Source organism: Erpetoichthys calabaricus, chromosome 9, assembly GCF_900747795.2.
Source record: "Erpetoichthys calabaricus chromosome 9, fErpCal1.3, whole genome shotgun sequence".
NCBI lineage: Eukaryota > Metazoa > Chordata > Cladistia > Polypteriformes > Polypteridae > Erpetoichthys > Erpetoichthys calabaricus.
Genome location: NC_041402.2, coordinates 180,685,903 through 180,699,442, shown reverse-complemented (window position 1 = coordinate 180,699,442; position 13,540 = coordinate 180,685,903). Strand labels below are relative to the sequence as shown.

The 13,540-nt window shown below is 44.2% G+C and overlaps 1 protein-coding gene across 1 annotated transcript in view; it reads right to left on the bottom strand.

Annotated features, from left to right (window-relative positions):
* Window positions 1–13,540, bottom strand: part of LOC114656893 (cell adhesion molecule DSCAML1) — a 111,324-nt gene that overhangs the window by 20,481 nt on the left and 77,303 nt on the right. Inside the window, 6 exon segments of the mRNA XM_028808491.2 lie at window positions 7,158–7,313; window positions 7,626–7,772; window positions 10,577–10,817; window positions 11,025–11,095; window positions 11,352–11,519; window positions 11,641–11,769. Of these exon segments, the coding sequence (XP_028664324.1) occupies window positions 7,158–7,313; window positions 7,626–7,772; window positions 10,577–10,817; window positions 11,025–11,095; window positions 11,352–11,519; window positions 11,641–11,769 (912 nt within the window).

The following is a 13,540-nucleotide window of genomic DNA, read 5'->3' as shown; positions in this document are numbered from 1 at the left end:
TGTCTCTGCAGGGGGGAGGGGCGGCACAGTCGAAGCAGGCTACGGAGCATGTCTGGGTGTGACAGTGGAAGGGGAACCCTAAAGAATACCCCCCCCCCCAATGGCAAAAGGGGAACACTCAAAAGGCCTTTAGTGAAATGGTCCCCAGCAATAAAGAGAATTCCCACTGCAGATGTGAGGTGACCACACAGAGGACAAGATTGTCTGAAAGGACACACTCTGCCAGAAATGAGAGCAAAAGAAAACTCGCCAAGGAGAAGTGGCATCTTAAATGGGATGTGGACCCCCCCACCCCCAAAAAAGGGGAAACAGTAAAGCTCTTCTTCTTCTCTTTTATAACACAACAATTTTCATTGAACAGCACAGGAGATGAAGAGCAAATACGAATGCCACTAATGTGGGTCAGGGCTACACAGCGGGCCGAGGGGCTGGTTCAGTACTGCCTTTCAACAGCTGGAAGCCACAGCCTCATTAACAAGTGAACATCTCATCCTGGGGATTAAACAGCTAGCAGGCTAATTGAAGCTGCTGGCCACCCAACTATAAGGAAGCCTGCTCAGAAAAGTTGAGTTCCACAACCCAGGCAAACCCTCTGGGCTCTGCCCCTTTAAATGATCAACTGAATCACATGGAAATGTGCCCTCTGATGGAACGCTGGTCAGCATGGTGGGTTAGTGAAATCCCAAAAGAACTGAAAGAAAAATGCAGAGCAGCTGGACAGAAACCTAATGACCTGGAAGCAGGACACTGTCACCAAGACCGGTCACCCCCTAGGAGCACATCTTACATCCTGGTCTCAGAATGCATTCTCAGGTGGACACTTGTCCAGAGGCCTTTGTTCACAACTTTCATTGACCAGTCACTCTGTGACAAGGTCAACAGCTGCCCCTCCCAGTCTCATGGTGGGGGAGGGATGTTGTCTCACTCCAAGCTGTGCTTGACACTCCCAAGAGTGGACATCCAATGCTCTGTGCCCCAGGAGTGAAGCTGTTTGAAAATGTCGGGAGGTTGCAGAGTGGTTGGTTTGTGCAGTTCACCTCATTGCCATGGTTAACTATTAGTCCTGCGTCTTTGATTCAGAGGCACTTTATGACATGAAGTGAGTAATAGTAGTTGGGTGTTGTACTGTGGTAGCCATTATGGATGCAATGAGAAGTCAAGCAAAATGACACCTTTTATTGGCCAACTAAAAAATGTACAACATTCAAGCTTTCGAGGCAAGTCAGGCCCCAGAAACATGTTGCCAGAAGAAGGGGCATGAGTTGCCTCAAAAGTTTGCATATTGTAAATTTGTTAGTCATGAAGTGACAAAGAGTGTTGACAAAGCTTTAAAATCAAGACATTAGAAACAAAGGCGGCATCACGTGTTTATATAAACTGCAGCAGAAAGTATACGTCCATCCATTTTTGGAATCTGCATATGTGATAAGTAGTCTCAGGGAGGCAGCATTATAGCAAAGAGGAGTGGGTGCCAGTCCATCGCAAGGCATCGTACTTATACTGGACCCATTGATGGAAATGTGTCTTCAGAAAACAGAAGGAACTGGTGCATGAGGGCAAAGTGGGCAGGCACCAGGCAGAGGGGTGCAAGGCAAGACTTGAACCTTGGAGCAGGAGTGCTTAGTACTGCACCACTTTGCTACTGACAAATGAGTAAAACATAAATGCAATATCACAGATTTAGAAAGAAAAAGAACAATAAATAAAGGCAAAAATAAAATAATAACAGATCCATCCATCAATATTCTGTAATCACTTACTCCAGTTCAGATTTTGTGGGCGTTGGAACCTGTAATGGCAGCATTAAACAGTGTGTGTGTATATATATATATATATATATATATATATATATATATATATATATATATATGTAGTGTATACACACACACACACACACATGCTAGGCAAAGCCACACTCCATTTGCTTTATAGCGGAGGAGAACTATCCAGAGTACTAATGATGTCACTTCTGCTCTGAACACCAGCAGCTCTGCCCCTGCCATTTCCTCCTCCATATAAACCACCTGAGGAAATTCTCGGCATTCTGGACCGAGCTTCCAACTGGAACACCCCTCTTTGATGAAGGCTATAGCACATCAACGCAGAGTCATTTTTAATTTTTTTTTTGTAAAGATTCTTTTATTACTTTCCACCTGGACATTAAACAAGGTCAGCCCTGATGCCCCAACTCTTGTTTTGTTTCTGTTCTCGCATTTCTTAACATAAACATACACATAATATACTGTCTTCTTCTTCTACTTCTACTTTTTTTTGGCTGCTCCCGTTAGGGATTGCCACAGCGGATCCTCTTCTTCCATATCTTTCTGTCCTCTCCATCTTGCTCTGTTACACCCATCACCTGCATGTCCTCTCTCACCACATCCATAAACTTTCTATTAGGCCTTCCTCCTTTCCCCTTTCCTAGCAGCTCTGTCCTTAGTATCCTTCTCCTAATATACCCAGCATCTCTCCTCTGCACATGTCCAGACTAATGCCATCTTGCCTCACTGACTTTGTCTCCCAACCGTCCAACTTGAGCTGACCCTCTAATGTCCTCATTTCTAATTATATCCATCCTCATCACACCCAATGCACATTTTAGCATCTTTAACTCTGCCACCTCCAGCTCTGTCTCCTGCTTTCTGGTCAGTGCCACCGTCACCAACCCATATAACATAGCCGGTCTTAATGTACTGTATTCCCAATAAATATGAATATGCACTCGCACACAATCTGACAAGTATACATATGTAGTGTGCATGGGTGTTCATGAATATATACATACACACTCACATTTATGCTGTACATCTACCTATACATGAAAACACACAAGTAAACACTTAAGTAAATAAATTAAAATGAACACACACTCATACACCATGTCACATACAGTATGGCACGTATTACACAGAATAATGAAACCCCAAACAGTAAATTACAGCAAAATAAAACATATTCACACATTGTTTAAACTTGTATTATTACTATTATTACATTATCAGTGAGGGTCTGCCTCTCTCCACTTCATATGCTTAAACAGTAGATGGGGGCAGCTATGAACCCAGGACCCCCCCGACTCAGATGTGGCAACACATCCATTTGAGCTGAGAGGAATCCAAGCCCAGGTAAATAATTGTCAGATTACGCAGCAGCAGGCTCTCCATCTCTCTGCCTTGTTGCCCCTTTCCTATGAATTATGTTATGTTGTATTGTTCAGATTGTCACATGGCACATTAAGTAGCACTGCCGTGTCATGGATTCACAATTCCGGGTACATGGTCGCTGTTTCTTCTGTGCTTGTGCTGCTTTTCATCCCAAGTCACCCAAAAGGATTGCTAAGTAGATTAACTGGCCCTGCGTTACTATGTGCAAGAGTGTACCCCGTGAGAGACTGGCACTCTGGACAGGTCTGTTTCCTGCCTTGTGCCAATTACTGCCAGGGCAACCACTGAGAATGATGAGTTGTTTATAAAATTCTAAAGAAAAATGAACAGAAAATTAAATAAACTGTAAGAGTGAAACCACATGTTCTTCCCTGTTGCCATCCTTCTCCCCGAATTTGTCCATCTGCCCTCCACTGTCCCTTAGACTGGATCATGCTTGGGTAAACTGTCCAGCCAGTCATTCCTTCTTTTCTCCCAGTATGGTCAGATGAATAATTTTAACTTCTTAAGCAAAGTGGTTAGAGGTGCTGCTTCAAGGCACCAGGGTTGACGAGTAAATTCTGATCACTGTCTGCATGTTCTCCCTGCATGTGTATGAAGTACACGTGCTTTCCTCGCACATTCTGAAAACTTGCAGCTTACTTTCATTTTACTTTCTACATTTGGACCATGCACTCTGTGATGTAGTAGTCCAGACCCCTGCACGAAGTGGGACAGAATGAACAGACAGATCTGGGGTTCACATTTCCTACTGCTCACTGCTTCTTAGGAGTTTGTGTGTTCTCCTAGTTGCCAGCTGATGCTCTGGTATTCCTGTCCCATCCCAAGATGGGGCGGGTTATTCTCATTGTAAATTCAAACTGGCTCTGCACGAGAGTGCAAGTGTCGTATGATGGATTTATACCCTTGTCCAGGTTTGATACCTGTCTTGTGGTTGGGCCAGGCTGTGACTCTGTTCTTGGATTCGGGATGAATTGAAAATGGATGACAGGATTGGTGGTGTCTTTCACTGACCACAGCGCCACGTAGCTGCTAAGACTCAGGATACAGCTGTCTTCATTCTTGGACGGTGGTGAAGAAGCGTTGTGTGGGTGTAATCGATTCTTTTTCTGAGGCTTGATAATGCTTCACAGTTCTCTGGCATAGATGCTTATTTTCCCAGAGTATCCAGTAGTAAATTCTACTCTCTTGTACACATTTGCTGGTACAGCAAAGTGGCATAGAGGTTATTGCTAAAACCCCATGAAGCTGGCGTCCTGGAGTTGACATTGTAGGTGTGGAATTTTTATGTCCTCCATATGTCAATGTAACTTTTTCTACGGCATCCCTATGGCATGCATGTTAGGTTAATGGGAGCGTTTAAAGTGTCCGTGTGTGGGTGACAGATTGATGTCCATCCAGTGTGGGCTCCTGCCATTTCATAGATGCTCCTGGCATAGATTCTGACCCAGTGGACTGAAGAATAAGGGAGGAGTGGGGTTGGGAGCATGCCCTGATACAGCACATTACTGTGCCCACCACATGACGGACCACCTCAGGATCCCAAAATAGGGCAGCAGGTGACACCTTAGCACCACACTAGTTCAAATGGAAAAGTTCTCCCTGCAAAGTTAGAGGACCTGCCTGCAGGTTAACGTCAAACCCAGGATGGAGCAATTGCAGGTTAAGGGCCTTGCAGTGGAGTGTTGTGTTATAATACACCATTAATGAGCGTTAGATGGATGAAGTGCCAAGTGCTCAAGTCTGTAAACTTTAGAATATTTTGATTGAGGCTACGTCCACACTACTACCAGCAGCCATACCACCTACACTTCACAGCAGGCAACCCACCTGAAGCTAAGCATAGTTGGGCCTGGCCAGTACTTGGATGGGGAACCATCTAGGAAAAAAAGGGTCATTATAGGAAGAGGTGATGCGGAGGCCATCAGGGGATGCTTGCCCTGTGATCTGTGTGTTGATTTTAATACCCCAATGCAGGGACAAGGACAGTATACTGAAAAAACTGTCACTGTCCTTCAGATGAAACATAATACAGAGGTCCTGACTTTCTGCTGTTATAAAAGATTTCTGGGCATCTTTGAAAAACAGCATTGTGCACCCTGATGTCCTGGCTAAATTGTCCACCACGGCCTGGTCATTCTAGCCCCTAATTGTCCCCTGTCCCTTATTGGCTACCCTTACTTTGTCTCTCATCCCTTCACTACCTAATAGTTAACATGTGGTGAGCATACTGGCACATTGGTAGCGGTTGAAGTGTCTCTCCATTGTCTATGTAAGGCGCTATATAAATGTAAGTAATTATTTACTATTATTAATATGTTTTCATTTAAAAACAGAACAAAAACAAAAAAAAAAACAAAAATGATCTCTATCCACACTAAAGTATCTCAGTTCACACTAAAACGACTGAAAATGCACATGACGCAGATGTTCACCGACACTGGGCAAGCGCACAGCGACAGAAAAATCCTTGAAGGGAAGGTATTGTCATCAGCCATGGGATTTATCGCGAGACTATAGCAATTGGTACATTATTTGCTTTTTGCATGTGTATTCAGCATTCAGACTGTAGAAAACGCCATTTAGATGCATACAAATAAGCAACCCAAGTGCCATGGATAGCAGCTCCTCTATGCTGCTATGTCTGCTAAGCTGAAAAATGGTTATCCTTCCATTAAGGAAGGGTGAAGGGTGAAGATTGACTAATCATGGAAGAAGGCGTTGTAATGAGCAGGGTCCAATCAGGGAAGGACAAATTAATAGGCAGAAACAAATCACAGCACAGTTACCATCCATTTCTTTAAAAGTCAACGTTTTTCCACCGGTCTACATCACAACCCCGAACCGAAGTTTCTAGAACTATACTGCTCTGCAGAGCATTTTCAAAAGACTCCATTTTAGGGTGTTAAAAATGCCAGGGAAATGGACGAAAGCTGAAAATGGAAAGTAATGTCTGCGTTTTTAAACGAAAATATAGCAGTGTTGATGTAGCTTAAGACCACTGTTCTAGATGTACACGTCCTTCGGATATTGGCACTGCACACTGGCAAATCCAAACTGGCCCTGTATGAATGAGTGTGCCATGTGATGGGGTAGCACCCCATGCAGGGTCGTATCTTGCCATGGACTGTTTTTGACTCTGAACTAGCTAAAATGGGTCCAGTAAAATGGAGTGGGGCAGAGTTATGGCTGAACCTCTGTGCCCTCTGAGCAACATTGGCATCATTAGTGTTGGTGGCATTTCCTCTGCATGCAAAACTGGTGGTGGTGCCACTGATTGAATGGACCCTTCACCTTTCTCCTGTAGGCCTCACTAGGGTTAGTTGACCCAGCCAGCTTTCTTCCGGCACAGAGTGCTCTGCTGACTTTGGAATATGGCCGCTCGCTGCTTGGCCAATACCCTCTGATGAGGCTACTGGGTACAGCATGTTTCACTCTCACCCCATCTTATGCTGAGCTCCTCTTTCTCTCTGTGCCTCACTCTCGTTGCGCTCTGGGGAAGTAGACAGATACAAGTCTAATCCAAATGACACCAGTGTAAGCAGAAATGAATTCTCTGTAATCCGAGCAGCAGAACTAATCCGACACACAATGCTCAGGCCCTCTGGCTGCCTCCCCACACGCCTCTCAACTCCAAGTCCAATCTTCTTAATTCTAATTAACACCCCTAATAGCACATTAGCTGCCAAAAGGGCTTTAAAGAACCGCCCCCTGCTGGGTGGGGGTCTCCGTTTAGCTAGTCCGTCATTTCTAAGCACCAACATGCCTGCTGCTCTTGCTCACATATAGCACCCTGCATGCCTTTTCTGCCACCCATGACCCAATCTCATCTACATGCAGTCCTCTGACATCATCCTCCTTTCTAGGTACCCCAAATAATACTCATCATCAGGGGTACATTGGGGTCACCCCTATGCTTCTGGTCTTGACCATTTTTATTGGCCCTGTTAATTTCCCTTTGTGTCTCAGATTAGAGTAAGGGTGTCTACTTACTGTCTTCCTTGGTCTCTATGTAGAGGACGCTGCTCCTCACCCCATCGCCAGCCTGGGTGTAGGCCAGCACTTGGACACTGTAGTTGGTGAACTTCTCCAGACCTTTCAGCTCTACTCTTTCTCTGGTAGTTGTGATGTTCTGCATTTCACCCCATTCTGAGATAAGTGAAGAGAACAGAAACAGACATCATCTCCTTGCCATGACATGTTGAGATAAACAACAAGCAGACACAAAAGAATAAAGAGGGAGAGACAGCCTAGTCAGGATAAATGCAAAAACACAGACTGACGGCCATTGCACTGGCTCCTGCGTGCTGTGGACACCCATACTGCTGTATGATGCCCTCGGTGTGAACAAGGCAGCTCAATGGGCGTGCTTGATCCTCCATTCTCTGTCACCCTTGCCCACAGACTGATGGACAAGCTGGTTTAAAGGTGAACAGACATGTCTTCTTTAACAGAACCTACCTCCATCAGGGAAGAGAGGCCAGAAGATGACTCGGTAGCCCTTGAGAACTCCATTCAGAGTGGTGCGAGGAGGTTCAGACCAGGAGATGACTGCCACATCAGAGGTAATGGACATGACCCGCACGTTTTCTGGTGGCTGACTGGGCACTGTAACAAGGTGAAGAACAAAGCAAAAGTCACCTTCTAGAGAGTCTGGCACAGACTACACCCCCTGTGGACAGTCCTTACCTCCACCCCTCCTTCCAAAGGGCTATAGCTGAACAGCATCCATCCCACCTCCCACACTCCTAACAATCATTCGGTCAACAGCTCTAGCCCTGCTACTGAGAATAACCTCAATCAGGACCTGTCAGGAAGATGGCCACCCCCATCTCCATCTACCTGGGTGGATGGTTGAATTCTGTCTCTTTGCCTCACAATGAGCTTGGCACAGCTGTGTGCTACAATGAAGAAAAACGATGCTTCTCTTGGAATGGCCGCCGGGACCCCCATTAGCCAGACCCCCAGACAGCGCTTACACTAACAGCCATTTAGGTAATGCTATTATGAGTACTGCACGCACAGCCCTAATTGATTATTCCTCACAAATGTGCGGCATGGGGGCTCAAAGTAGGGCGGGGCTAAGCCCAACTGGCAGCAACGTGGGCTGACTTAAACCACGCCTTCTGAACGCTGTGCTTTCGTTCTAAGGCATATGTAAATGAGCATGCAAATGAGCACATTAATAAAGTGTATCACGCAGAGGATTTTGTTTTATGTCTCATTGTCCTCAGCCTCCCTGATGAATCAATTAGTCAGCCTCAGCATCACGCGGAACTGGGCGCACATACAAAGCACTTGAGCCAGGCATATTGACAAGTGTGTGTGCACACACACACACAAATCTGGCATGTGTTCATAAAAATGTCATGAGTGCAAGGGTGCTGATATATGTATTTGCACATACATTCGTATAAGAAGACACACAGGCAACCGGCCACATGCACTCAAAGACTGACTCACGCACACACACACACACACACACTTCTGGCATGTGTTCATAAAAATGTCAAGAGCACAAAGGTGCTGATATATGTATGTGCACATACATCTGGCAACCAGTTACATGCTCGTGACTGCTCATGGACTGATGAGGTGATGTGCACCAAGACATACACACACATAAACTTGTGAAAGCCTGCTGGCACACACATCCAGCAGCAGTGGTATATGTTCTAATACTGTTATTTTCTGTCAGGTCCGCTCTCGCCATTGACCCACTGCATGACCCTGAGCAAGACACTTAACCTGCCGGAGCCCCACAAGGGAAAAGAAACAGTAGCAATAAAGGATCCTAGGATGGTGTTCACTACAGAAAGGTGCTATATAAAATATTTTACTAATATTGCATGAATGAAAAAATACTGTAACAATAGCATGCAAATAACAGTATACTAAAAACCAGTAGCTGTAAAGTGCCGTGGTGTTCACTATAGATTGGCACTATATATAAAATATTATGTTAATATTGTATGAATAAAACAATATTGTGCTATTAATATTATATTAAAAACCAGTAGCTGTAAAGTGCATTGGGATGGTGTTCATTATAGAAATGTGCTATATAAAATTATACTAATATTGCACTAATGAAAAAATATTGTAGCAATAATGTACTAATAATAATAATAAACTAAAAACTGGTAGCTGTAAAGTGCCTTGGGATAGTGTTTACTATAGAAAGGTGGTATATACATTCATTTATTAATACTGCACTAATAAAAACTTTTGGTGATCATGTAATAAAATATACTAAAAACCAGTAGCAGTAAAGTGCCTTGGGATGATATTCACTATAGAAAGGTACTAGATAAAATATTATGTTAGTATTGTACAAATAAAATAATACTGTGCTAATATCGTACTAATAAAACAATATTGTACTAATAATATTATATTAAAAACCAGTAGCTATAAAGTCCCTTTGGATGGTGTTTACTATAGCAAAGAACTAAATAAAACAAAATACTAATATTGTACTAATAATGTTCTTCTTTTTCTTCTTTCAGCTGCTTCCGTTAGGGGTTGCCACAGCGGATCATCCAAAATTGTTGTACGCATATTGATTTGGCAAAATTTTACACCAAAAACTAGTAGCTGCAAAGTGCTTTAGGATGTTGTTTACTATAAAAAAGTGCTAAATAAAATATTTTACTAATATTGTACTAAGATCCTGTAATTGTAAGGTGTCTTGAGATGGTATTCACTACAGAAAGGCACTACATTAAATTATGGTGTTTGCTATAGAAAGGGCTAAATAATATTACAGTAATGTTGTACTAATAAAATTATATTGAAACTGCTTTTGTGCTAATAAAATAATATTGTGCAGATATTGTACTAATAATACTGAACTAAGATTTACTAAGGTCATTGTCAAGTGCTTGTGATGCTGTTCACTGTAGAGAGCCATTACATAAAGTAAAACGTGTTTGTATTGCTTGTATGTGTGTACATGTGCTGTTATGCACTTTCACATGGACACACCGGTGTACACACACAAACACGCACAATTATGTTCTAGATAGATATACAAAATGTGATAACACTGGCACATAGTTAGAAATGCTCATGTTTACGTGTACTAATGCATGCACACTTACAAAGATTCACCTAGACATACATTAACAGTACACAGCCAGGCAAATTTTCACATGTCCAAAAACAATGACACACTCAGAAATTGGCAAATGTGCTCATGTACATGCTTTAGAAAATATGTGGGCATACATACTGTATATTCTTATGCACACAGTCACATGTGCTCATACTCTTGATTACATACTTGATAACAGTCCAAAGCATGCTGTCAGTCAGACAAACTTTCACACACATGTCCACCACCAGTACATGCTAATGGCCTTGGTGTTCGAGGCAGGTCAACAGTTATAATGAGAACTGTGGGCACCAACCGTCTTCCAGTGTGGTGGCGTTGATTTCACTGCTTGATGGTCCAGTCCCTGCTCGGTTGAAGGCCTGGACAACAACGCCATACTGAGCAAATTTCTTGAGATTGTCCAGTGTGTAGACCTCGCTATCTCCTGTCGCCTTCATCTCCACGATGCTGTACTGCCCGTTGCTACCTGGCCCGTTCTCCCGGTATCCAATTTGATATCCCCGAATCACACCATTCTGAAGCTCCTTCTTGGGGGCCTGAGAAGAGAAACAGTTTACTCCATTAAGTCAGTCCAGAACCCCCACCTTTGCTTCCTCCACATTCACCACTAAAGTTTTCTTTTATAGAAGGCCTTTCCTAAGTGATGCACAACACAAAAGTTTGAAGTTGACCTTTTTTTTCGATAATTGTGCTAGACACAGATTGATTACGAGTGCCAAAGCTCAGATGCCACTTGGCCTTACCTTCCAGGTCACACGGATACTCTGCGATGTCATCGGCAGTAAGGTGACCTCCATCGGTGGTCCATCTGGAGCTGCAGAGGCAGGCAGGAACAGCAGTCAGAGAAGCAGTTCACTTGGCTCTAACGCCCAGCCCTGAACCTGAGAAGCTGCTGTCCACATCCGGTCAATCCACTGCTCTGCAAGACGCAGGCGGCCAGTGACCAGCAATGGTACTTTCTCTGTGGGACGCAGTGTTGGATCTCTTATTTACTTGATATTGGTTCACATTTCCACCTCCAGCTCACATGACTTACTGCTGGAGGCGATCAGAGGGGAACCACATCCTACCTGCTTCCTCCGTGCTGACAGTCAGCTCTTTGCTGGCCTCACTTCGTCCGATCTTATTGTAAGAATACATGCGAATGCTGTAGACACGTGCTGGATGTAGCTCCACTATGGTGGCCTGGTTGTTGGTTGGTGAGATATTTCTTGTGGCATGTTTGAAATCCCATGAGTCTGGGAATCAGAAAAGGCATAGTGATTGAGGGGCCCAAATACAGTAGAACCCGTCCCTTACCTAAAGAGGGAAGATAATGGACTGAAATGTGAGTGGGCTCGGCAGCTTGTTGGACGTTACCTGACTTGTTCTTGTACTCAATGTCAAAACTAGTAATAATGCTGTTGCCATCGAAACGTTGAGTCCAGCGCAGGTTCATACTGCGAGCTTTGACCTCTCGCATCTCAAGCTCCGGAGGGTCTGGTGGTTCTGCAAATAGAAGCAAACAGGCAGGTTGTGAAAAACAGGCAGATGACCCCGTCTCTCAAGTGTGGAGGAATAAAGAGCTGATAAATATTGAGCGGGGAGCTCAGAGACGGGAAAGGATATGGAGGAGGAGATGAGAGAGATAAGAAAGTGGAGGTGGAGGCGGAGTGTAGACAGGCAGACTCTGCAAGAGTGGAGAGAGAAGAGGGATCGAGGAGGAGGAGGAAGCACGGGGCTGATAGAGGTGAAGAAACAGAAACAGAGACCAGAGAGCTGCAGGAAAGGTAAAAAATTGCTGTGAAAAGCCACCCTGTAAGAAGTGAAGGGGGGGTGAACTTCATGGAAAGGTCAGGAGACAGAGTTTGGTCCGGAAAAAGGAGGAGATGGAGCACAAAGATTTATAAAAACTGAGGTGTACAACACCAAAACAAGCTGCAAGAAAGGGCAAGTTGTTGAAGTTGAGTGAGGGTGGCGTGACACTTGATGGAAAGAGGGTGGACTCAGAGAAGGGTTAGGAAAAAAGAGGAGCTGACCATAGAGGTGAAGATGTGGAATGGACTTAGGAAAAGAGTGGAGCTGATGCTCAGCAGGTAAGAAGGTGGAAGTGGAGCATACAAAGGCAATGTGGGGGTTAGTGAGAGTGGCATTGAAACTGAAGAAAGTAAAGGTGGGCACAAAGAAGTGAGGAGAGAGTGAGAGAGAGAGTGTGGGCTTTGGAAAAAGGAAGAGTTGGAGCACAAAGACATACAAGTGGAAACTGAGCCCAGCAAAGCAAGCTGCAAGAAAAGGGAAGTATGTGGAGTTGAGTGAGAGTGACGTGACATGTGAAACAAGGTAGGTGGTGACTAGGTGGTGAGGAGGTGGAGTGGAGTTGGGGAAGGGGCAGAGATGAAGTTCAACAGGTATGGAGCCAAAGGTGGAGTATGAAGAATTAGTCTACAAAAAATGGGTGGTGTTTTGTGAGAATGCTCTGGCATATGAAACAAGGACAGTGAGCACAATGAGAGGTGAGGACATGAAGCAGGAATGAGCAAGAGTTGGAGCTCAAAGACTTAAGAAGGTGGAGGCAGAGTACATAGAAGGAAGGGGCAAGATGTGGATGGAGTTGACTGAGTGACATGACATGTGAGGTGGTCACTAAATGGTGAGGAGGTGGAGTGGAGTTGGGGAAGGGGCAAAGCTGAAGCTCAACGGGTATGGAGATGGAGGTGGAGTGCGAAGAATTAGTCTGCAAAAAAGGAGAAAATGAGTGAGGTTTAATGAAAGTGGCATGGCACTTTGTTCCAAAGTAGAGCAGAGACCAGTGATCCACTTTTTATAGGCTGAAGGTGTACCAAGGGATGAAAACCATAGAAGACTGCCTGCATAATACAGAGACAGTGTTTTTCCATGGCAGAGTATTTAGGAATGGAGTAACTGGACAAGTGTTAAACATGAAGTGGGAGCCGGATACCCACCCATATCCACTAACAATGACAACATTGAGTGTGTTTACATGAGCTTGAATAATCCAGTTAGTAATAGAAACTCTGTTTCTAAAATGTCTAAACCAGAACATTTAGTCTATGGGAAACCAGTTTAGCACACATAGATAGTATATTAGGATGTATAGGATATTGGTCTACAGCAGGGGTCCCCAAATCCGGTCCTGGAGGGCCCCAGTGGCTGCAAGTTTTCATTCTAACCCTTTTCTTAATTAATGACCTGTTTTTGCTCTTAATTAATGTCTTTTGAGTTAATTTTAATTGACCTGCTCTTGAAGACTCAGACCCCT